We start from the raw sequence: 22,999 nt of genomic DNA, 5'->3' as shown, positions 1-22,999 counted from the left end.
TTTTTTGACAACATTTATACTCGGAGGAATATTTTGATAGAGGTTGTTTCATGTTTCAAAGAATGATAGTCTCAAACTTTTTTTTTTTTTTTTTTTGTTATTGTTATTGTTGCTTAGTGTTGTGTAAACTAAGGAACGAGAGAGATACTTTTTATCTTTAAAGCGGTACTGCAATTTTGGGGGCGAGTCGTACACTATAGGAAAGTTTGACAAGTGGATTTTTTGTTACTTTTGGGGTTGAGTGTGTATTTATAATACAAATATACAGGAAGGACAATGGTAATTCCGAGTCACTCCGAACCAATTTTGCCCCTACCAACTGTCCAAATATGGTATCCGAAGTTTGATGGGGGTCCAAAAAAAAAAAAAAATTTGATTTACATAACACTTTTTAGCCCATCCAATTTCTCTTTTCTTCTTTTTTCAAACACTTCTTTTTTTTTTTATATTTTTTTTTAAAAATCAAAACTTTTTTTCTTTACTATTTTACACTTATCTTTTGTTTGGGGAAACAAAATTTAATCAAGTCTTTTTAGAAAAAAAAAAAAAAAAGAAAAAGAAAATTTTTAGACGTTTTTGTATTGTGCAACAGTTTCTTTTTAATACAACATCATACAACACATACAAAAAAAGAATCTTGTAAAAAAGGTAATAGATATATTTATATGTGTGATATAAATGGGTAATTGAGCAAGATAATTGACAACAAAATTGAATAGCTTTTTATATATATATAACTTAAACCAAGATGGATAAACAACAAGTACTCCGTCCTTTGTCTATTAAACAAAACACTACTGAAGTTTCAGTGCTTGTACCTGCAAACATCTGGGTTCCTGCTGAACAACTCAGAGAAGAATTCCCTAAGGGTGATGCAGATGCCATTGAAGAAATCACTGATATCGAACTCGCTGCAAAATTCTTGTTTTTTGTTACCTCTCGTGCTTCGAATGAATCTCAATTTTTACCTGTCGCACGGACCCTTTTCATTGACTTTGGTCACCAATATCTCAAGAACAATGACGTCCATGCTGTCACTCGCTCATTATCTTCTCCTGAGTCAAAGAAAGTCGTTATTCAAGCTTACTATTCGGCCCTTGTCGCTTTGAAGCAACATAACGTATTAACACCCGAAGAAGCTGCTCCCGCCAAGTCTGCTCTTTTCGAGGCTGCCACTCGTGGTGATGCCAAACTTTTTGCCATCTTCGGTGGTCAAGGTAACATTGAAGAGTATTTTGATGAACTTGCTGAGATTTGGGAAACATATCAAGGCCTTGTTAAGCCTTTTGTTGAACGTATGGCTGTTGTTATGGCCGAAAATGCACGTAGTCCCGAAGCAAGTGTATTACACTCCAAGGGTTTGGACATCTTGCGCTGGTTGGACAATGTGGATGCTAGACCTGATCTTGCTTATCTCGTCTCTGCCCCTGTCAGTTTCCCTTTAATTGGTCTCACTCAAATTCTTCAATACTATGTTATGATTAAGGTCCTCGACCGTACTCCTGCCGAAGTCCGCGATTTATTCGAAGGTAAGTTTTTTTTTTATCATTATGGGTCTTTATAATCATGTATTTATAAGTTTATAAATTCGTATATTAGGTACCACCGGTCATAGTCAAGGTATCATCAGTTCTGTAGTTATTTCTGCTTCTGCCACCGAAGAAGAATTTATCAAAAACACTGAAAAGGCTTTGGGTCTTTTATTCTGGATCGGTACTCGTGCTCAACAAGTATTCCCTCCTACTACATTAAACCCTACTATTCTCGAAGATTCCATCAGCAACAATGAGGGTAACCCTACTCCCATGTTGGCTGTCACTGGCCTTAGAGAATCTCAAGTTGTAAAGTATCTCAAAGAAACCAACTCTCATCTTGCTCCTGATCGTCAAATTGAGGTTACTTTACACAATGGTCCTCGTTCTTTCGTCTGTACTGGTCCTCCTCAATCCTTGTATGGTTTGAACCTCAGTTTGCGTAAGTTGAAGGCTCCCACTGGTCTCGATCAATCTCGTGTACCTTTCTCTCAACGTAAAATCAAGTTCTCTTCTCGTTTCTTGCCTATCACTGCTCCTTTCCACAGTGTCTACTTGAAGTCTGCTGTCCCTATTCTCTTGAAGGATGCTGACAAATACGGTCTTCGTTTTGAGGCCAAGGATCTTAAAATCCCTGTCTATGCTACTGACTCAGGTAATAATTGGGGGAATATATAATGTGGGGAATTGGGGTAACATTTTTTTTTATCGAAGAAAATGCTAACTGTCGTGACCGGCTTTTTTTCCATTTAGGCAAAGATCTTTCTACTTCATCCGATATCACTAAAGCATTGTTGGAACTTATTTGTGAACATCATGTTCATTGGGAAAGTGCTATCGCCACTAAGGATTTAACTCACATTATTGATTTTGGACCAGGTGGTACCTCAGGTATTGGTGGTTTGACATATCGTAATAAGGAAGGTACTGGCGTACAAATCGTTTTAGCCGGTGCTCTTGAAGGAAGCAACCGTGATCTTTCTTACAAGGCTGATCTTTTCGATTCTGATATTCGTGCTGTCACTTATTCTCAAGATTGGGCTAAGGTTTTCCAACCTAAGTTAGTCGAAACCACTAGGTAAAAAAGAAAAAAAGACAGAATAGTGTGATTAAGAAAAGGTGTATACTGACATTTAAAATGATATCTATAGTAATGGACGTATTCATGTAGACACTAAAATGTCTCGTTTGTTGGGTAAGCCCCCACTTATGGTTGCTGGTATGACACCCGCTACTGTTAGCGAAAAGTTTGTTGCAGCTGTCATGAACGCTGGTTATCATATTGAATTAGCTGGTGGTGGACATTTCAACGAAAAGCGTCTTCGCCAAAAGGTCGATCAAATTATGCAACTCACCCGTGCCGGTGAAGGTGTTACACTCAACATCATTTTCTTGAACGTCCGTCAATGGGGTTTCCAATATCCTCTTGTTCAAATCATGCGTAAGGAAGGCCTTCCCATGGAGGGTCTTTGTATCGCTGCAGGTGTTCCCAGTATCGAATTAGCTAATGAAGTCATTTCCAACTTACAAGCTGCTGGTATTCGTCATATCTCTTTCAAGCCTGGAAGTGTCGATACCATTCGTCATGTTGTTGCTATTGCCGCTGCCAACCCTACCATGCCTATCATTATGCAATGGACCGGTGGTCGTGCTGGTGGTCATCACAGTTTCGAAGATGCTCATCAACCTATCCTTGAAACATATGCCGCTATTCGTCGTCAACCCAATATTGTCCTCGTAGCCGGTTCAGGTTTCGGTGGTGCTGATGATACTTTACCTTATATCACTGGTGATTGGTCTCTCAAATTCGATTACCCTCCCATGCCTTTTGATGGTTGTCTTTTCGGCTCTCGCATGATGGTCGCCTTAGAAGGTTTGGCCTCTCCTGCTGCCAAGCAAGCTATGGTTGATGCTCCTGGTGTCGACGATGCTGATTGGGAAAAGACTTACAAGGGCCCCACTGGTGGTATTATCACTGTTCTTTCTGAACTTGGTGAACCTATTCACAAGGTTGCCACTCGTGGTGTTAAGCTCTGGAAAGAGCTTGATGAAAGCATCTTCTCTTTACCTAAGGACAAGCGTTTGCCTGCCTTGATGGCCAAGAAGGATTATATTATCAAGAGATTAAATGCTGACTTCCAAAAGGTTTGGTTTGGTCAAAAGAAGAACGGTGATGCCTGTGATCTTCAAGATATGACTTACTCTGAAGTCATTAACCGTATCATCACTTTGCTCTATGTAAAGCATGAACAACGTTGGATTGATATCACCCTTCGTAACGTTCTCGGAGATTTCATGCGTCGTATCGAAGAACGTTTCAGTAAGGTCGCTGCTCCTTCCTTGCTCCAAAATTATAGCCAATTAGAGAACCCTTATGCTTTCACTGAAGAGTTCATGGCTCAGTTCCCCGAAGCCGAGACTCAACTTTTGACTTCCGAGGATGTCCTTCATTTCATTGCTCTTTGTAAGAGCCCCTCTCAAAAGCCTGTTCCTTTCATCCCTGTCATGGATAGAGATTTCGATATCTGGTTTAAGAAGGATTCTCTCTGGCAATCTGAAGATCTCGGAGCTGTTGTCGATCAAGACGTTCAACGTACTTGTATCCTTCACGGCCCTGTTGCTGCCAAGTATGCTACTCGTACTGATCAACCCGTTGCTGAAATCCTCGGTGATATTTACGAAAGCCACATCGAAAGTTTGAAGGAACGTTATTACAAGACTACTCCTATCCCCAAGATTGAATATCTCGGTGGTCTTCCCATCAACAAATCTCTTGTTAAGGAAGCTGCTTCCACTGGCAATGAACACGTTTACGAAACTGGTGTTACTAACATTCCCTCCGAGAACGAATGGCTTCAAGCTATCTCTGGTCCCAAGTACAACTGGCTTCGTGCTCTCTTGACCTCTCCTTTCATTGTTCAAGGAAAGCGTTTCGTTGATAATCCTGCCAAGCGTATCTTCCGTCCTCGTGCTGGTCAAAAGGTCATCGTATCTACTGATGCTCAAGGTGAGATTACTGCCGTCAAGGTCCAAGACAAGAGACCTTGGAGTGCTACCGATAAGACTGATCAATACATCACCTCTGTCGAAGCCTCCGTTTCTGGTAAATTGATCGATGTCAAACTCTATGAAAAGAGAGACAATGACTTGATTCCTTTGCCTTTGCAGTTCGAGTACAAGCCTGAACTTGGTTATGCTCCTGTTCATGAAGTGATGGAAGGTCGTAACGATCGTATCAAGAACTTTTATTACAAGCTTTGGTTCGGTGTCGACAACACAGATGATTTCTTAAACATCCCTGTTCACGAAAAGTTGATTGGTAAGGACGAAACCGTTAAGTCTGAAGAAATCAAGGAATTCTGTCAAGCTGTTGGTAACCAAGCCGAGGTCTTTGTTGATCGTGGTCAAAAGGTCGTCTATGCCCCTATGGATTTCGCTATTGTCGTTGGCTGGAAGGCTATCATGAAGGCTATTTTCCCCAAGGTTGTCGATGGTGATCTTTTAAGACTTGTCCATTTAGGTAACGGTTATCGTCTTTTGGAAGGTTCTGATCTTCTCCAAGTCGGTGATGTCGTTGACACATTCGCTAACATTAATGCCATTATTAATACCGATTCTGGTAAGATGATCGAAGTGAAGGGTGTTATTGTCCGTGAGGGTAAGCCCGTTCTCGAGGTCACTAGTCAGTTCCTCTACCGTGGTACCTTTGGTGATTTCGAACATACCTTTGAACGCAAGGTTGAAACACCTATGCAATTCAAGATCAAGGATGTTAAGGATATTGCTGTCCTCAAGTCTAAGGAGTGGGTTCAATGGAACGATGCTTTGGAAACTCATGAAATCGCTGTTGGTTCTTCATTGATTTTCCGTTTGAACACTGAACTTAAGTACAAGAACAAAAAGATCTTCTCTTCTGTTAAGACTACTGGTACTGTTGTCATGCAAGTTTCTACAAAGGAATTTGTTGAAGTTGCCAAGGTCGAATATGAGTCTGGTGAATCTCACGGTAACCCCGTTATTGAATACTTGAAGCGTAATGCTCAAGAAATCGAACAAGCTCATTTCTTCGAAAACGGTGGATACTCTGTTATGCCTAGTCAATCTACCTACTCTTCTGTCGTTCATGCTCCTGCTTCCAACGAACCTTATGCTAACGTATCTGGTGATTTCAACCCTATTCACGTCAACCCCTACTTTGCTGATTTGGCTCTTTTACCTGGTACCATTACTCATGGTATGTGGACTAGTGCTTCTACTCGTAAGTTCGTTGAAATCTTTGCTGCTGATAACGTCCCTCGTCGTGTCGTTGCCTACGATGTTAAGTTTGTCGGTATGGTCTTACCTTCTGATAGACTTGAGACTAAGCTTTACCACACTGGTATGAAGAACGGTCGTAAGATTATCAAGGTTGAAACTGTTAACCAAAACAACGAAAAGGTTGTTGAAGGTACCGCTGAGGTTGAACAACCTGTTACTGCCTATGTTTTCACTGGTCAAGGTTCCCAAGAAATTGGTATGGGTATGGCTTTATATGATAGCTCTCCTGTCGCCAAGGCTATTTGGGATCAAGCTGATAGACATTTCATGCAATACTATGGTTTCTCTATTATTGAAATCGTTCGTAGCAACCCCAAGGAAAAGGTCGTCCATTTCGGTGGTCCCCGTGGTAACAAGATCCGTGACAACTATATGAGTATGACTTATGATGTTGTCAACGCTGATGGTACTGTGGATACTCTTCCCTTGTTCCCTACCATTCATGCTCGTACAGCTTTCTATACTTTCCGTTCTCCTACCGGTCTTTTGTTTGCTACCCAATTCACTCAACCTGCTTTGACTTTAATGGAAAAGGCTGCTTTCGAAGATATGCGTGCCAAGGAATTGATTCAAGGTAACTGTGCTTTCGCCGGTCACTCTCTCGGTGAATATGCTGCCTTGGCTTCCGTTGGTGATGTATTACCTTTGGATTCCCTTGTTGATGTCGTCTTCTATCGTGGTATGACCATGCAATCTGCTGTCAAGCGTGATGAAGAAGGTCGCTCTAACTATGGTATGGTTGCTGTCAACCCTGCTCGTGTCTCTAAGACTTTCAATGATACTGCTCTTCGTTATGTCGTTGATTCCATTGCCATCCGTGGTGGTGATGTTTTAGAAATCGTCAACTTCAACGTTGAGAACTGGCAATATGTCGCTGCTGGTGCTCTTCAAAACCTCGATGCACTTGCTAATGTCTTGAACTACATCAAGACTGCTAACATTGATCTCCAAAAGTTGATGGAAACTATGTCTCTTGAAGATGTTAAGAAGCACTTGTATGAAATTATCGATGGTGCCTTCGAAAAGACCAAGCTTAAGCAAGCTAAGGGTCGTGTTGTCCTTGAACGTGGTCATGCTACCGTACCTCTTCCTGGTATCGATGTACCTTTCCATTCATCTTTCTTACTTAGTGGTGTCTCTCCTTTCCGTACTTTCCTCGCTAAGAAGTTCAACCCCTCTGATATTAACGTTGCTCAATTGAGAGATAAATATATCCCCAATTTGACTGCTAAGCCTTTCAGTACTGAAAAGAGCTACATCGAAGATGTTCATCAATTGACTTCTAGTCCCCGTTTGGCCAAGGTCCTCAAGAACTGGACTGCTGACAAATACGTTACACCTGCTCAACAACAACGTCTTGGTTATATTCTTTTGATTGAACTTTTAGCCTATCAATTCGCTTCTCCTGTCAGATGGATCGAAACTCAAGACCAATTGTTCAAGAACTACAAGATTGAACGTCTCATCGAAGTTGGTCCTTCTCCTACTTTGAGTGGCATGGCTGTTCGTACCTTAAACCTTAAGTATCAAGCTTACGATAATGCTTTGAGTAACCGTCGTCAAAACTTGAACATCTCTAAGGATGCCAAGGAAATCTACTACGAGTTCGAGAACGCTGCTGAGGAAGAAGCCGCCCCTGTCGAGTCTGCATCTTCCGCTCCTGCTCCTGCTGCCGCCGCTGCCGCTGCCCCCGTTGCCGCTGCCCCCGTTGCCGCTGCTCCCGTTGCTGCCTCTGCTGGACCTGCTGCTGCCGTCACTGATGCTCCTGTCACAGCCACTGAAATTATTCATGCTGTCATTGCTCAAAAGCTCAAGAAATCTGTTGACGAAGTCCCCTTGGCTAAGGCCATCAAGGACTTAGTCGGTGGTAAGTCTACTCTCCAAAACGAAATTCTTGGTGATTTGCAAAAGGAATTCAACAATGCTGTTCCCGAGAAGTCCGAAGAAACTCCTTTGGATGAACTTGGAGCTGCCTTGAACAACAGTTTCCCTGGTACTCTCGGTAAGCATTCTAGCACTTTGATCGCCAAGATGATTGGTGCCAAGATGCCCGGTGGTTTCACTTTAAATTCTGCTAAGACCTACCTTACTACCTCTTATGGTTTGGGTCCTGGTCGTCTCGAAGGTGCTCTTTTGATTGCTATCACTATGGAACCTCCTGCTCGTTTGGGTGCTGAACCTGAAGCCAAGGCCTGGTTGGATAGTGTCGCTCAAGCTTATGCTAAGAGAGCTGGTATTACTTTATCTGCTCCTGGTGCTGGTGCTGCTGCCGGTGGTAACGGTGGTGGAGCTGCTGCTGTCATTAACAGTGAGGAATTTGATGCCATGAAGGCCAAGCAAGATGCTTTGATCTATCAACAACTCAACTTATACGCTAAGTATCTTCAAAAGGACTTGCGTGAAGGTGCTAAGCTTTACGAACAAGAAAAGACCACAACTGCCAAGTTACAAGCTGAGCTTGATTTGTGGCTCGCTGAACACGGTGACATCTATGCTGATGGTATCAAGCCTTCTTTCACTACCCTCAAGGCTCGTCGTTACGATTCCTACTGGAACTGGTCTCGTCAAGATGCTTTGGAAATGTGGTACGACATTATCTTCGGTAAGCTCGCTATCGTTGATCGTGAAGTTACTGCCAAGTGTTTGAGCATCATGAACCGTGCTTATCCTCAATTGATCGATTACATGCGTTACAACGTTGAGAATTGTGCTGGTGATAAGGGTGAAACCTACAGACTCGCCAAGGAATTCGGTCAAGCCTTGATTGAAAACTGCGTCGATGTTCTTGCTGAAAGCCCTGTTTACAAGGATGTCGGTTTCCCTACTGGTCCTAAGACTACCATCTCTGAGAAGGGTGACATTGGTTATGCTGAGGTTCCTCGTCCTGGCTGTCGCAAGTTGTCTGAATATGTCAACGACATGACTGCTGGATCCAAGGTCTCTGAGTTCTCTAACCGTCTCAAGGTCCAACAAGATCTCGGTCGTATCTACAAGATTATTCGTAGCCAAAACAAGATGAAGAAGAGCACCAAGGTTGCTATCAAGGAGCTTTACACTGATGTCTTGCGTTCTATGGCTATGTCTAACAACATCATCAGAGAAGAAAGACCTCGTCAACGTCGTGCTTCTACTGTTAACCGTGTTCCTGAACGTAAGCGTGTCGCTCAACCTAAGACTGAGACTATTCCTTTCTTGCATCTCAAGAAGAAGAATGTTAACGATCCTAGTGGTTGGGAATTCAGTAACAAGCTTACCTCTACCTATCTCAACGTCTTGAACGAGATCGCTGACCAAGGTATTACTTTTGCTGACAAGTGTGTTCTCTTGACTGGTGCTGGTAGAGATTCTATTGGTTCTGAAGTTATGAAGGGTCTTATCTCTGGTGGTGCTAAGGTTGTTGTTACCACTTCTCGTTTCAGTCGTGAAGTCACTCAATACTTCCAATCTATCTACGAGACTTATGGTTCCAAGGGTTCTGAACTCGTTGTCGTTCCCTTCAATCAAGGTGCTAAGCAAGATTGCGATGCTTTGATCGATTACATTTATGATCCTAAGGGTCTTAACTGGGATCTTGATTTCATTATTCCTTTCGCTGCTATCCCCGAGAATGGTCGTGAAATCGATAACATTGATTCCAAGTCTGAGCTTGCTCATCGTATTATGTTAACTAACCTTCTCCGTATGTTGGGTAACGTTAAGACACACAAGCAAAAGATTGGTTCCGATACCCGTCCTGCTCAAGTCATCCTTCCTTTGTCTCCCAACCATGGTACTTTCGGTGCCGATGGTCTTTATGGTGAATCTAAGATCTCTCTTGAAACCCTCTTCAACCGTTGGTACTCTGAGAGCTGGTCTAGCTACTTGATTATTGCTGGTGCCGTCATTGGTTGGACTCGTGGTACTGGTTTGATGAGTGCTAACAACATGGTTGCTGAAGGTATTGAAGCTCTTGGTGTTAGAACTTTCTCTACTGTCGAGATGTCTTTCAACATTCTTGGTCTTATGCATCCTTCTATTGTCGAACTTTGTCAAAATGAACCTGTTTGGGCTGATCTTAATGGTGGTCTTCAATTCATTACCAACTTGAATGAAGTCAGTGCCAACTTGCGTAAGGAAATTCGTGAGACTGCTGAAGTCCGTAAGGCTATTGACGTTGAGAATGCTCTCGATTTCAAGATTGTCTTCGGTGAAGAAGCTGAGCGCAAGCATAAGCCTCATAACATTACTCCTCGTGCTAACATGAAGTTTGACTTCCCTACTCTTAAATCTTATGATGCCTTCAAGCATCTTGGTCATCTTAAGGGTATGATTGATCTTGAGCAAGTTATTGTTGTTGCTGGTTTCGGTGAAGTGTCCCCTTGGGGTAATGCTAGAACTCGTTGGGAAATGGAAGCTTTCGGTGAATTCTCTCTTGAGGGTTGTATTGAAATGTCCTGGATCATGGGCTTTATTAAGCATCATGATGGTAATTTGAAGACTGGTAAGTTCTACTCTGGCTGGTTAGATGCTAAATCTGGTGAACCTATTGAAGAAAAGGATATCAAGACCAAGTATGAAAAGCAAATTCTCGACCATTGTGGTATTCGTCTTATTGGTATGTATTTGAATTGCCAATTTCTTTCTGTGTATTAATTTCTTTTTTCTAGATCCTACCGTTATGGATGGTTATAACCCCGAGAAGAAGATGCTCATGCAAGAAATTGTTGTCGATCATGACCTCGAGCCTTTCGAGTGTTCCAAGGAAGAAGCTGACAACTTCAAGCTTCAACAGGAAGATAAGGCCGATGTCTATGAAAATGCTAATGGTGATTGGTGTGTTGTTTTGCGTAAGGGTGCTACCTTGTATGTCCCTAAGGCCCTTCGTTTCGATCGTCTTGTCGCAGGTCAAATCCCTACTGGTTGGGATGCTGCTCGTTATGGTGTTCCCAAAGATATTGTCGATCAAGTTGATCCCGTTACTTTGTTCAACATTGTCTCTACTGTCGAGTCTTTCATTTCTGCCGGTATTACTGATCCTTACGAGTTCTTCAAGTATGTCCATGTTTCCGAAATCGGTAACACTACTGGTTCCGGTGTTGGTGGTCAATGGTCTCAAAGAGGTCTTTACCGTGATCGTCTTCTTGACAAACCTGTCCAAAAGGATATCCTTCAAGAGTCTTTCATCAACACTATGCCTGCTTGGATTAACATGTTGCTTCTTTCATCTTCCGGTCCTATTAAGACTCCCGTCAATGCCTGTGCCACATCTGCTGTTTCTATCGAATTGGCTTGTGAATCTCTCTTGACTGGTAAGGCCAAGATTATGATCGCTGGTGCTACTGAAGACATCACTGAAGAATCCAGTTATGAATTCGCTAACATGAAGGCCACTTCCAATGCTGTGGAAGAACTTGCTCATGGTCGTACTCCCGCTGAAATGTCTCGTCCTGCTACTACCTCCAGAAATGGTTTCATGGAAGCTCACGGTTCTGCTAACCATATTCTTATGTCTGCTGCCACTGCTATCGAAATCGGTTCTCCTATTTACGGTATTATTGCTCTCAGTAGTACTGCCACTGATAAGGAAGGTCGTTCCGTTCCCGCTCCTGGTGCTGGTATTTTGACCACTGCTCGTGAGAACATCACCAAGAGACCTTCCCCCTTGTTGAACTTCAACTACCGTGCTAGACAAATCAAGGCTCGTCGTGCTCAAATTAAATCTTGGGTCGAAAGTGAATACGAAGTTTTGCGTGAAGAATTGGCTGAACTTAAGGCTTCTGGTGAACTTCCTCAAGAAGAAGAAAAATCATGGCTCGAAGAGCGTACCACTTTCATTCACGCTGAAGCTAAGCGTCAAGAAAAGGAATGTTTGGGTACATATAACCATCACTTCTTTAAGAATGATTCAAACATTGCTCCTATTCGTGGTGCCCTTGCTGTTTATGGTTTGACCATTGATGATATTGGTGTTGCCTCTTTCCATGGTACCTCTACCAAGGCTAACGATAAGAACGAATCCCGTGTTGTCAACTCTCAAATGAAGCATCTCGGTCGTTCTAAGGGTAATGCTCTTTTGGCTATCACTCAAAAGTATTTGACTGGTCATCCCAAGGGTCCCGCTGCTTCTTGGATGGCTAACGGTATGATGCAATGTCTTCTCAGTGGTATCATCCCCGGTAACCGCAATGCTGATAACATTGATGTCATCATGAAGGACTTCGAGTTCATTGTTTATCCTTCTCGCTCTATCCAAACTGACGGTTTGAAGGCCGGTCTTCTCAAGTCTTTCGGTTTCGGTCAAGCTGGCGGTGAAGTCTTAATTATTCATCCTGATTATGTCCTTGCTGCTTTAGAAGAAAGCCAATACAACGCTTATAAGGCTAAGAATGCTCAACGTTATGCCAAGACCTACCGTTATCTTCACGATTCTCTTACTGGTGTTGCTGACTTTGTCCAAGTCAAGCATGAAGCTCCCTACACTGATGAACTTGAGTCTCAAGTCTACTTGAACCCTAGTGCTCGTACTGAATACTCTAAGGAAAAGAAGTCATGGCATTTCAATAATAAGTCCGCTAAGCAAGCTGCCCCCACAGTTGGCGATGCTGACGTTACCAAGAATATCCTTGCTTCTCTTACCGAACAACAAGCTGGAAAGAGAGGTGTTGGTGTCGATGTCGAGTTAACTAATGCCGTCAACATTGAAAACTCTACTTTCATTGAACGCAACTTCACTGCTGCCGAAATCGAATACTGTAACTCTCGTCCCGATCCCCAGGCTAGTTTCACAGGTCGTTGGTCTGCCAAGGAAGCTGTATTCAAGGCAATCTCCTCATATGGAAACATCCCCTCAGATGGTGCTGGTGCCCCTTTGAACGAGATCGAAATTAAGTCTAATGCCGTCGGTGCTCCTGAAGTTGTATTAACCGGTAAAGCTATGAACGCTGCTTCTGCTGCCGGTGTCAAAAATGTAAATGTCTCAATTAGTCACAGTGGTGCCTACAGTGTTGCTGTTGCCTTGGCTCAGTAAATTATATAAAAAAAAAAAATATGTTTAAAAAATATCTCAATTAATTAGAATCCTTTCCCCAAATCCCCCTAAATTTAAATAAATAAATTTGTATGATGTTGTAAATTATCTAAAAAATCTTTCTTTTTTATGATTTTGGAATATGTATAGTATAAATAATCTTGACAGATGCAGTTAATTGCATTTTCGATTTATTGCAAAAAAAAAACATCAGAGCGTCAATAGAGTTCTAACGGCGAAGTATCAGACAGGAATGAAGTGAGAAATTTGTACTTTAGTTATCTGATTTTAAGCGTTGAAATCTATAAAGTACCGTGAATGCATAGCATCATTTTTTTTTTTTTTTTTTTTTTTTTTGAAAAACAAATCAAGATACTCACTACGTGTTGATTCGTCTTAACAAGCCCTATAACCTTGTACTTTTTGATGAAGGAACCTATCACATACATGTATTTTGAGTTAAACTTCAGATCGTGAAGCCTTTTTAGGCTTTTTGATGTCGTGGCTTTATTCAAAGGATATAAAAAATTTAAAACTCATGCACTGGGACATATTTCTAAATATTTTGTTCCGTTAGCCTTTTTTTTTTTGGCTGAGCCAAATATGTCTGCTTAAACTTCTGCTACATTGCTCATTACGACGGTAACACTGTGGCACAACTGAAATTACCTGGATCAATTAAATAAACGTAAATTTTATTGTAAAGTAGAGGGTATGAAGTGTAGGTAGGTAAACCTGTCATTATAGTAGATAATTAATAATAGAAGGAGGTTAAAAATAAAATAAGGTGGCTGTATTTCCTTTCTAGAAGAAACCAGCCAAACATTGCTGCGAAAAGGAAAAAAAAAAGAAAGTGAAATTTAAACAGATTCAGTGATATCTAATGGAACCCAGTTGTCACTTCCATAGTCAAGAAGCAGACGACCTTCCTTGTCCAAAGTGACGAGACCCTTGGCTTGATAACTGGTGGGGCCTCTAATATCTACTTCAGCATTAATACGAGCAATACGATATTGTCTAGCAAGTTCACGACGATAAGCAGTATCATTGGAGCCCTCTGCGCTTTTAGTCTTGACCCATTCAAGGGTGTTAGCTTGGTATTCGGTAATAGAAGCTTGATATGCTTGGAAAGCAGCGGAAGTGGGCTTAGTTAAAGTACCAGGTGCGACGGGGCCAACAACGACAGCCTCATCTTTAGTCTTTTTACCTACTTCACCAGTAATATTTCCTGGCAAAGAATCCTTTGAAACATAGTTTGTTAATTCGTCACAGTCTTTGGTGAAGTGAATTTTTGTGGCAACGACAGGATCCAAAAGGGGAGTAATCAAATTCCAAATGGTGGAGAAAACCCAAGGGGCTTTGTGAATCAAACAAGAGCCCAAGGTTTCGGGGTAGTATGCTTCAAAGCAAGTTACCAAAAATTTCACGAAATCGAAATCCTAAAAAAAAGGATAAAAATAAAGTTAAAAATTCGATGTTACACTTGTACCTATTCTACCAATCTTAAATTTTTGTGTGCCTTGATCACCACCCCAAAAAAAAAAAGAAAAAGAAAACAATAAAAGGCCCTCACACATACCATATTTTTAAGAGTAAATCCATCCATGTTAAATACAATACAAGCGGCTTCGACAGGTTGATGTACTACAACACGGGAAGTTTCCATAATATACATCGTCAGGAGCTTGATAATTTCGAGAGGCTGATTGTCTTTGTTATGAAGGCTCACGTTGATAAAACTTTAAATAAAGCAAAATCAATATTTGTATTTTAACAAGTTTCATGTTGTTTCCTTACCAGATACCACGACCATCCCTATCAGGACCACCCAAATAAGCTTTACCAGCATTAAGTTGAGTAACAAAATTATCGCCTAATTCAGGTTTGAGTTTATTAAGTTCATCACGAAGACCGTTTTCACCGAGAGCAACGATTTCATCCAAACGCATAGTAACTCTCCAACGGAGGGTATTAGCTAACATGTTATAAGCGAGATCTAAATCCCACTTACGAGCACGCAAGAAACGAAGACAGACAGCATCCGGGTTATCAGTAGCAACCATATTCCAAAATGTTGCGTGGAGGTCAGCACCGGGAATCAAAGGCAATGCCTTCTCAAGGGGTAAAGTTGCCCATTGAGGATCAGTAGTGACACCAATAAAAACATCGTTCTTTTCCACTGGGACTTCCTTCTTTCCAAACCATCCTTTCTTGACAGGAGCCGCCTCTACTTGGACAGGTTTCCATTCGGTACCTTTTTGCTTAAAAAGCTCGAAAAGACGAGACCAAAGTTGCTTCAGTGTGTCATTTTCCTTGACAGTCAGGTTACCGATATGGCCAGGTAAGGCTGCAGCGGTAGGGATAGGGGTAGTTGAAGCAACAGGAGCCATGTTAAGAAATTTAAGATTTTGAAATAAAAAAAATAAAATAAGAAAAAAGAAAAGACCTTTTTATTTATAGTATTGTTTTGACTCCACTAAAAACTATGACGGCTTTGTAAATAAAAAGAAGTCCCCTCGTGTGTAATACAAACCAACAAATCAGGGACTTTGAAGATGAGAGGTAAATTTCCCTGCCGAATTAGGGTTCAATCTTTAAAAGTAATACACCCGCACGGCCATTTTTTTTTATTTGGCAGCAATGAATTTATAAACAATATCATGGCATAAACCAAAGCAATCAAAACTAACATACTATATTTTTATTTTGTCAAATATCTAAAATAATTATACATCTCACTAAAATTTACAGCTCGATTTTATATTACATTTTGTATGTATTTATAATTTTACGTGCCTCAGGGATATTATGCCTTTTCATACAAACTTTTCCCACAAACAATGTCATCATTTGATTATTCTGTGGGAATTACTTCACGCATCCTTTAATAAGATACAGTTAATTTTATTGGTCTACTTTCAATTCATTGTCATATGAAAGGGGTATAATAGTAGCAAAATAATTAGATTTAGCATTTTTTTAAGCTGTGATAATTAGAGCATCTTCTGTCAATTGAATGCGGCCACAAATATAGTTTACACAATTGTATAAAAATAGTGAAACTAAGCGTGTATTTCTTAAAACGAAGAACTGATATCATCTGTATATAAGTCATGCATAGTGTAAAGTATTCGACATATCTTGTGATGGCTTTGTATTATGTTCATGCATATAATAAGACTAATTAGTCTCAGCTAGAATAATACAGTGTACTTTCCATTTTTTAGCAACAACTTCATAATTGCTTTTAGGTCAAATTAGCGTTTTTGTGCTATCCGTCATGGTAACACATGCTCATATAATGATAGAAAGAAAAGAACAAGCAACCGAAACGGAAACGGCAACGTTCTTACAACGGAAATCATCAAATAAAGAGATTATTTTGCAGTAATTTATGGGTATGCGCTGTGAAAGGGCTTTAATGCAGATATCTTATGGTCATACATACTTGCTTCCTTCATTATATTATTTTTTTCGGTACCTAAAGCAACCCAGTTTAAATCAAATTATACTTTTATTGTATACATTTCTTTATTTTTGACTTTAATAGGGCTTGTTAATAGCATGTAACCGTATATATAAGGGTAATTAAAATATTGTCTTACCCATTGTGTAGTCCAAAGGTGCTGTGTACAACTCTAACCACCTCGTCACTATTGATCATTCATGGATGACTTCTTGTGGGCCGGATTTAATTTTTCATCGTTCAGACGTATAATAGTTCAAAGCAATGAAAAAAAAGAAGGACATCAATGATTCATCTAGCGACTAATACGTACCTGTTAATTTTGTTCACACAGTAAGAAGATCACAGGTATTGTGTACTTTGTAATTTTGTTTATTACACAAAAGCATGTGAACCAGCGGACTTATGATTGACGTTGTTGACAATCCCCAAACATTTTAATCTGGCAGTAATGCGCATTACTATGATAAATCAGCCATATATATAAAATATATGTAACTATCGATATAAAGCGTGGCGAACTTTTTTTTTTTTTTTAAAAATAAAAAAATGGTTGGATTATAAAAACCAAAGCCTTAAACAGAGCCGAATTTTCTATCTGCTGTCACAGCAGAAATAATTTTGTCTTACGCCAGTAAAAGACAATTTCTGTCCCAATTTTTTTTTGTCAGTTCAATTTTTCTAAATCTGTTTTTACTTAAAAGCTTTACCTGGTTAATCTTGATCATAAACACTGACAAAACTGTTCGATCGGGTTGTCAAGTGAAAACAGGAAGTTTGATACAACCATATCACTCTTTATTATTATAAATGTTTAACAATAATAAACATATTTGTTGTGATGCTTTTGCTAAACTGCATATTTAGTAACGATTTATTAAACCGTTTTTAAAACAGCTTTCATTGAACAAAGTCAAAAGTGTTTTTGGTTCTATAAAACCAGGTGCAATACGGTTAGCATACACATAATTGAAGATGGGAAAAAATAAAGCAAAAACAAAAATCCATAATACAGAGCGGAATCTAAACTTGATATCATCTAGCTTTATGGTCCGCGTCAAAAGTGCAGTAATTTTTACGTAAGTGATTAGATCTTTAAGATAATTACGTGTCAAAGATAAAATGCGTTTAAATTGAAGAATTATAGGGCAACTACCAAAATCGATCTCCGTGAAACGCCTATGATCACAATTAGAAGCCTGAACTACTTGGCGTAGCAGAATCTAGCAACAACGACTCAAAAAATGCCTAAGCTTGAATTTTGGATATCACTTTAAATGAAGGAAATTAATTTTAATGACCAAATGTCCTTTTATTATAAAAAATAGAAAATAAATAAAAGAGGAGGATGTGTACATCTCCTATTTGCCTATTGACGTATACTAAAACAACAAAATTAATAAAAGATCCCCTTAGGGTATATTATCCAAATATGACCTCATCGTAGTATACTTTAAAAATTTCTGTGTTGTCTATTACGAATATCTAGCTTTTTTTTAATGTAGATTAGTGCCTTCCACTAAGACTTGAAATAATACTTTTGTAAGGCCCTCCATTTAAAGATTGTCAGCGAGTGATTTGAGAACCATCATGAAGAATACCGTGAACAATCAATAAGAACCGTAGACAATTTCGCATCATATCCTCAAAGTTATGAGACATTTTGCGGCAGACGTGAAAAATGCATGCTCTTTCAATATATGCCTGGGCCATGTTTGTATATTAGTGGCTATTTAGCGAATTGTTGCGTGAAAAGGAACCTTTCCTTGTCGTGTCAAAATTTCGGACTATCCACCGTAGTGGTAATCCATTTGATCATTGATACTTTTTCCCGGGTTTTAAATCGTGTAAGCCCTTAAGAAAGCACGCATAGAAAAGGTGCAGATATAAAATTAGCGATGTTAAAATTGTGTCCAGCACAATAATTGTAAAAGTTGTCTGTAGTGATTATAGATGATAATGTATTCGTAAATATTTAATTGAAAATAGACATTCGTTGTATTAGACCCTTGATAAATGTTATTTTACACGTAAATCTTTTTTAGGCTAAATCCTGTAGTTCGATTAAAAAAAAAAAAAGAGTGAAACTTCGTCATTTGAGAGGCTAGAGTTGATGGCCGAAGCGGGGTTTCAATATTTTATGCCTAATCCTACAAATCATTATGCAAGACCTGTTGATGATAGGTCGCTTTGGCGGCCAAGGAATTGAAAACTAGGGTATAAATCAAACCTATACTTCTTATCTTGCTCGTTTCTTTTTTCTAGTTAATTTTACTAAAAAAATATGATCGATAAAAGAAGGGAAAGTATTGACCCTACTGCTCCTGCTGCAACTTATTATACTTCCGGAAGAAATGCTTCCGGTCCAATTACAAGAACACATACCACAGTAATATCTTAAATTAATTCACTACTTCCTATGATTTATATTGACATGTACTTTTATGAAAAATAGAGAAGTGGATCGATTAGTTCCCGTGGTAATGCAGGTTTAAACAACGGCACAATTCAAAGACGCGCATCTTATGGTAAATAGTATATTTTCTAGTACCAAAAAAACATAAGACTTACAAGTTTAATAGAGGACAAAGGCAAAAACCGAAGGTTTTTAGTTGATGTTGAAACTACATTAGCTCATATACTAGAACAAGAAGACACAAACGGTGATTTCCAAATTACAATTAATGATCTTGGCCCTAAAACTTTATCTCTCGGTACCGCAGACTCGGGTGGTTATAAACGGTTCCAAATCCGTGGAAATTATATGCTTTCCAATTTATTACAAGAACTTGCGTTAGCAAAAGATTTCGGTCGTAAGTATGTTGTACTGGATGAGGAAAGATTAAACGAAGATCCTGTCAATCGCTTATCTAAAATGATACGTCATCTTTTTTGGGATGGTCTAACTCGGTGCATTGATGGCGAAGGATTAGAGGCTATTTGCTCCGACCCTAAAAACCGGTCTAAAGATATCGCTCCCAGAATTTATATTCCGTACGACTTGCCTGAAATTTACGATTATTATAAACGCGTATCTGAAGAGAAAAGCCACTTGAATTTGGATGTTCAATATTTACCTAAAGATATCACCCCGGAATACGTCAAGAGTATCAACGACAAGCCCGGTATTCTGGCCTTGGAGATGAAAAAAGTTAAGGATAAAAATGGTAATGATACCTTTAAAGGTGTTCCGTTCGTTGTTCCTGGTGGCCGCTTCAATGAAATGTATGGTTGGGACTCCTACTTTGAAACTTTGGGTCTTTTGGCTGATGATAGATTAGAACTTGCTCGTGGTATGGTCGAAAACTTTGCGTATGAAATCAAACACTATGGAAAGATCCTCAATGCCAATAGATCCTATTATCTATCTCGTTCACAACCTCCATTCTTGACTGACATGGCTATCAAGATTTATGAAAAACTAGATTCCTCAAAAGAAGAGGAAAACAAAGAATGGCTGAGGGAAATTTTGAAATCCGCTATCAAAGAATACCATACCATCTGGATGGCCGAACCAAGACTTGATAAGAAGACCATGCTATCTCGATACCGACCTGAAGGACTAGGTATACCACCTGAAACCGAGGCATCCCATTTTGATCATGTTATTAGCAAGTTTGCAAAAAGAAGAGGCTTGACTATTCCCGAATTCGATGACAAATATAACGCCGGTGAAATCATAGAACCTGAATTAGATGAATACTTTTTACACGATCGTGCTGTTAGAGAATCTGGTCACGACACAACATATAGATTTGAAGGAGTTTGCGCCAACCTTGCTACTGTGGATTTAAATGCTTTGCTTTACAAGTATGAAACAGATATGGCTGATTGCATCAGAGATTTCTTGGATGATGATTTGGAAGATTTTGACGGAAACAAGCAATCTGCTGAGGAGTGGTCCGAGCGTGCAAGTAAAAGGAGAGAGAGGATAAACAAGTACTTGTGGAATGAAGAGGAGGACCTTTATTTTGATTATGATACTGTTAAGGAGGAGATGACTACTTATGAGAGTGCAACTGCGTACTGGATGATGTGGGCTGGTTGTGCTTCTTCTGATCAAGCTAACAAGTTGGCCAAGAGTCTTTACAAGTTCGAAGTGAAGGGTGGTCTGGTATCCGGCACTGAAAGATCTCGTGGTCACATTACCATCGATCGTCCTAATCGTCAATGGGATTTCCCTTTTGGTTGGGCCCCTCATCAAATTATGGCTTGGCAAGCATTCGAAAATTACGGAATGTCTGATATAGCTAGTCGTTTGGCTTACCGTTTCTTGTACACAATTACAAAGGCGTTCGTTGATTTTAATGGTGTAGTCCCTGAAAAGTTTGATGTGGTCAATTTATCCCATCAAGTTCAAGTTGAATACGGTAACGTGGGTATCGATTTTAAGTTTGTTCCTAGGGAAGGTTTCGGATGGATGAATGCTTCTTATCAAGTAGGCCTCGGGTATCTATCCGTTCGTTCACGAAGAGCCCTGGGCACATGTACAGATCCGGATTTGTTGTTCAAGAAGATGATTGAACATGAAAACTCCAAATTATCTGCCCATGAACAGCATGAGGCTATGGTTCGTCGCCGTAAGTCAACCATTGCCGCACGACACATTACTCGTAACAGTGGCGATAATGCATTTATCACTACGATCAACACAGAGGATATTCTCAGACAATCCAATGCCCCCAAGTCTCCTGATATTTTAGATCAACTATTTGTACCCGAAGAAGATATCAGAAAGGACGACGCTGAACTTTTGCCCATTCCTAATGAGGAGGACGAGAAGGAGAAACCCCATTTTGGTGATACTCTTGAAGTGCCATCTTCTAATTTCTAAGGACCCTCATCAATACATTTGTACATAATAATAAAGCTCAATCTGTAAATGAATTTAAAATGATATATAATCTGTGAAATAAGTTGTGTAATACTTTAAAAATGCTAACTTTCTCTGTCATAAACTAACTTAACCAAATTATCACACAATATTAGCATCTACACGTGAATATACGGATTTTATAATATAGGGTATGGGTCTCTTGTTAATGGTAGTAATACACAGGTGAGTTTTTATTAGTATAGGACCAGCCATGTAACTAACGTTTCACAACGTTTTTTTTTTTTTACTTTCTAACTTTCTGAATAGAAGCTAACAGTGAGTTCTTCGAATCATCCATTTCAAGTGACCAAATCATAGCTCCACCCAGATTCTGCTGGTTGATATAATCAACCTTAGTTTTAAGAGATTTGGGGTCATCAAATGAAAGAAACTTCTTTTCTTTAGCAAGGAAAGCATAAGGTGTAGTGGACACCTTATCCCAATAGTTTTTCCATCCGTTTTTGTTATCCAAAATACCTGCAGAAACAATAGATCTCCATTGGAATGATCCCGAGTAACTTTTCTTGGCTCCAGAGCAGGCATCGGCACTCAATTCATCATATTGATCACCCTTAATGGCACTGGGACTAGCCAGCTTGACGTAAAGACCAGAAGCAGAGTTAATCGCTCGACTAGTTTTAAGAGAAGCTCCGTAAAATGGTATGCCGACCACCAGCTGTTTGCTAGGTATACCTGCGCTTTTCCATGCTTGAACTGATTGAACAACACTAGAGTCATATTTTTCAGACCCGGCTTTATTTAACGGAGCATTAGGCCCAGCTTGCTTCATCCATGATCCGCTAATATCATATGTCTATAACTAATTTAGTTGCTGATATTGTTTTGCGTAACTTGTACTTACCATAAGATAGAATGAATCAACAGCTTTGGCCCAGCCACTTTCAAGAGACTTAATGGGAGTCTGCTTTTCATCGTTGAACGGGTTAGTTCCAACAGCAAGAGTAAGCAATTTATGGACGTTGGTGTATTTGTCATCTAAGGCTTTACGTAAAGCAGTAACAAAAACAAGGTAGTTCGCTGTATCTTTGGGGTTCCTATATAAAAGTAGTTAGCAGATGCCAATACTTTTTATATTAAATGTTCTTACTTTATGTTACAAGAAACACCATTAGGATCATTAGGGTATTCTATGTATTAAATTTTAGTGATTTTAAATTTTGGTGCGACATATCGATTATTTTCATGTTACCCCAATCAAGGTTGACGCCATCAAGATCAAACTTTTCAACCATAGACATAATATTGTTAACGAGGATTTTAATTTTACTATCTGAGGAAACTAATAAACTAAAATATTTCGAGCCGCTCCATCTATAGGAACTAGTATTAGACACTGTATCATATTACTAACGGTAGATCTATTTACCCTCCAACACTGATACTGACACCGACTTTGTTCTTATGAGCCTCGGTAACAACTAGATTATATTTGTTAATTTACATCTCTGTAACTGCCTATTGTATGTACAACTTACGTGATTCCAGATTACTATCAGTATAAGATTTAAGTTCCCCGCTTTCATTTGGTTCGGCAAAAGCATATGCAATATGATCCATTTGATCCCACTTAATAGTCTCAGGAATTTCCCAGTCAACAACGTAAGAGATTAACCTATGTTTTCCGTATATATCGGAAGCGCTGTCAGTCTTCTTTGCTGGAGTATTTGCGAAAGAGACAGTAGATGCAGAGGCGGAACACATAAGCAATGTACAGAGTGTCACAAAAATGCTAATCATTGTTCGACCATGCATTTTATTGTTTAGTAATTTTAATGATAAAA

General features: G+C 39.6%; 4 protein-coding genes across 4 annotated transcripts; 2 read left to right on the top strand and 2 right to left on the bottom strand.

Moving 5' to 3' along the window:
- Nucleotides 1-430: 430 nt before the first annotated feature.
- Nucleotides 431-12,972, top strand: EV154DRAFT_89718 (fatty acid synthase). The gene is made up of 6 exons (XM_051607829.1): nt 431-648; nt 720-1,529; nt 1,600-2,187; nt 2,286-2,610; nt 2,684-10,443; nt 10,496-12,972. Exons 2-6 carry the CDS (start codon nt 749-751, stop codon nt 12,853-12,855), a joined length of 11,814 nt encoding a protein of 3,937 aa, XP_051460815.1. The 5' UTR covers nt 431-648; nt 720-748; the 3' UTR covers nt 12,856-12,972.
- A 548-nt stretch (nt 12,973-13,520) lies between these two features.
- On the bottom strand, nt 13,521-15,293 carry EV154DRAFT_498605 (CRAL-TRIO domain-containing protein). The gene is made up of 3 exons (XM_051600376.1): nt 14,653-15,293; nt 14,435-14,594; nt 13,521-14,294 (listed from the first exon to the last, which is right to left on the bottom strand). The coding sequence occupies exons 1-3, from the start codon at nt 15,243-15,245 to the stop codon at nt 13,716-13,718; spliced, it is 1,332 nt and encodes a 443-aa protein (XP_051460814.1). The 5' UTR covers nt 15,246-15,293; the 3' UTR covers nt 13,521-13,715.
- A 3,312-nt stretch (nt 15,294-18,605) lies between these two features.
- EV154DRAFT_549098 (trehalase-domain-containing protein) lies at nt 18,606-21,160 on the top strand (the record flags this gene model as incomplete). Its single annotated transcript, XM_051604849.1, has 3 exons — nt 18,606-18,710; nt 18,777-18,849; nt 18,904-21,160. The coding sequence occupies 3 exons, from the start codon at nt 18,606-18,608 to the stop codon at nt 21,153-21,155; spliced, it is 2,430 nt and encodes an 809-aa protein (XP_051460813.1). The 3' UTR covers nt 21,156-21,160.
- Nucleotides 21,161-21,367: 207 nt separating this feature from the next.
- On the bottom strand, nt 21,368-22,989 carry EV154DRAFT_498598 (glycoside hydrolase). Its single transcript, XM_051600375.1, has 6 exons — nt 22,694-22,989; nt 22,585-22,636; nt 22,408-22,529; nt 22,306-22,345; nt 22,060-22,252; nt 21,368-22,011 (listed from the first exon to the last, which is right to left on the bottom strand). The coding sequence occupies exons 1-6, from the start codon at nt 22,968-22,970 to the stop codon at nt 21,442-21,444; spliced, it is 1,254 nt and encodes a 417-aa protein (XP_051460812.1). The 5' UTR covers nt 22,971-22,989; the 3' UTR covers nt 21,368-21,441.
- Between the last annotated feature and the right edge of the window lie 10 nt (nt 22,990-22,999).

Source organism: Mucor mucedo, assembly GCF_025094135.1.
Source record: "Mucor mucedo strain NRRL 3635 chromosome Unknown EV154scaffold_17, whole genome shotgun sequence".
Taxonomy (NCBI): Eukaryota; Fungi; Mucoromycota; class Mucoromycetes; order Mucorales; family Mucoraceae; genus Mucor; species Mucor mucedo.
This window is presented reverse-complemented; position numbering and strand designations above follow the sequence as displayed.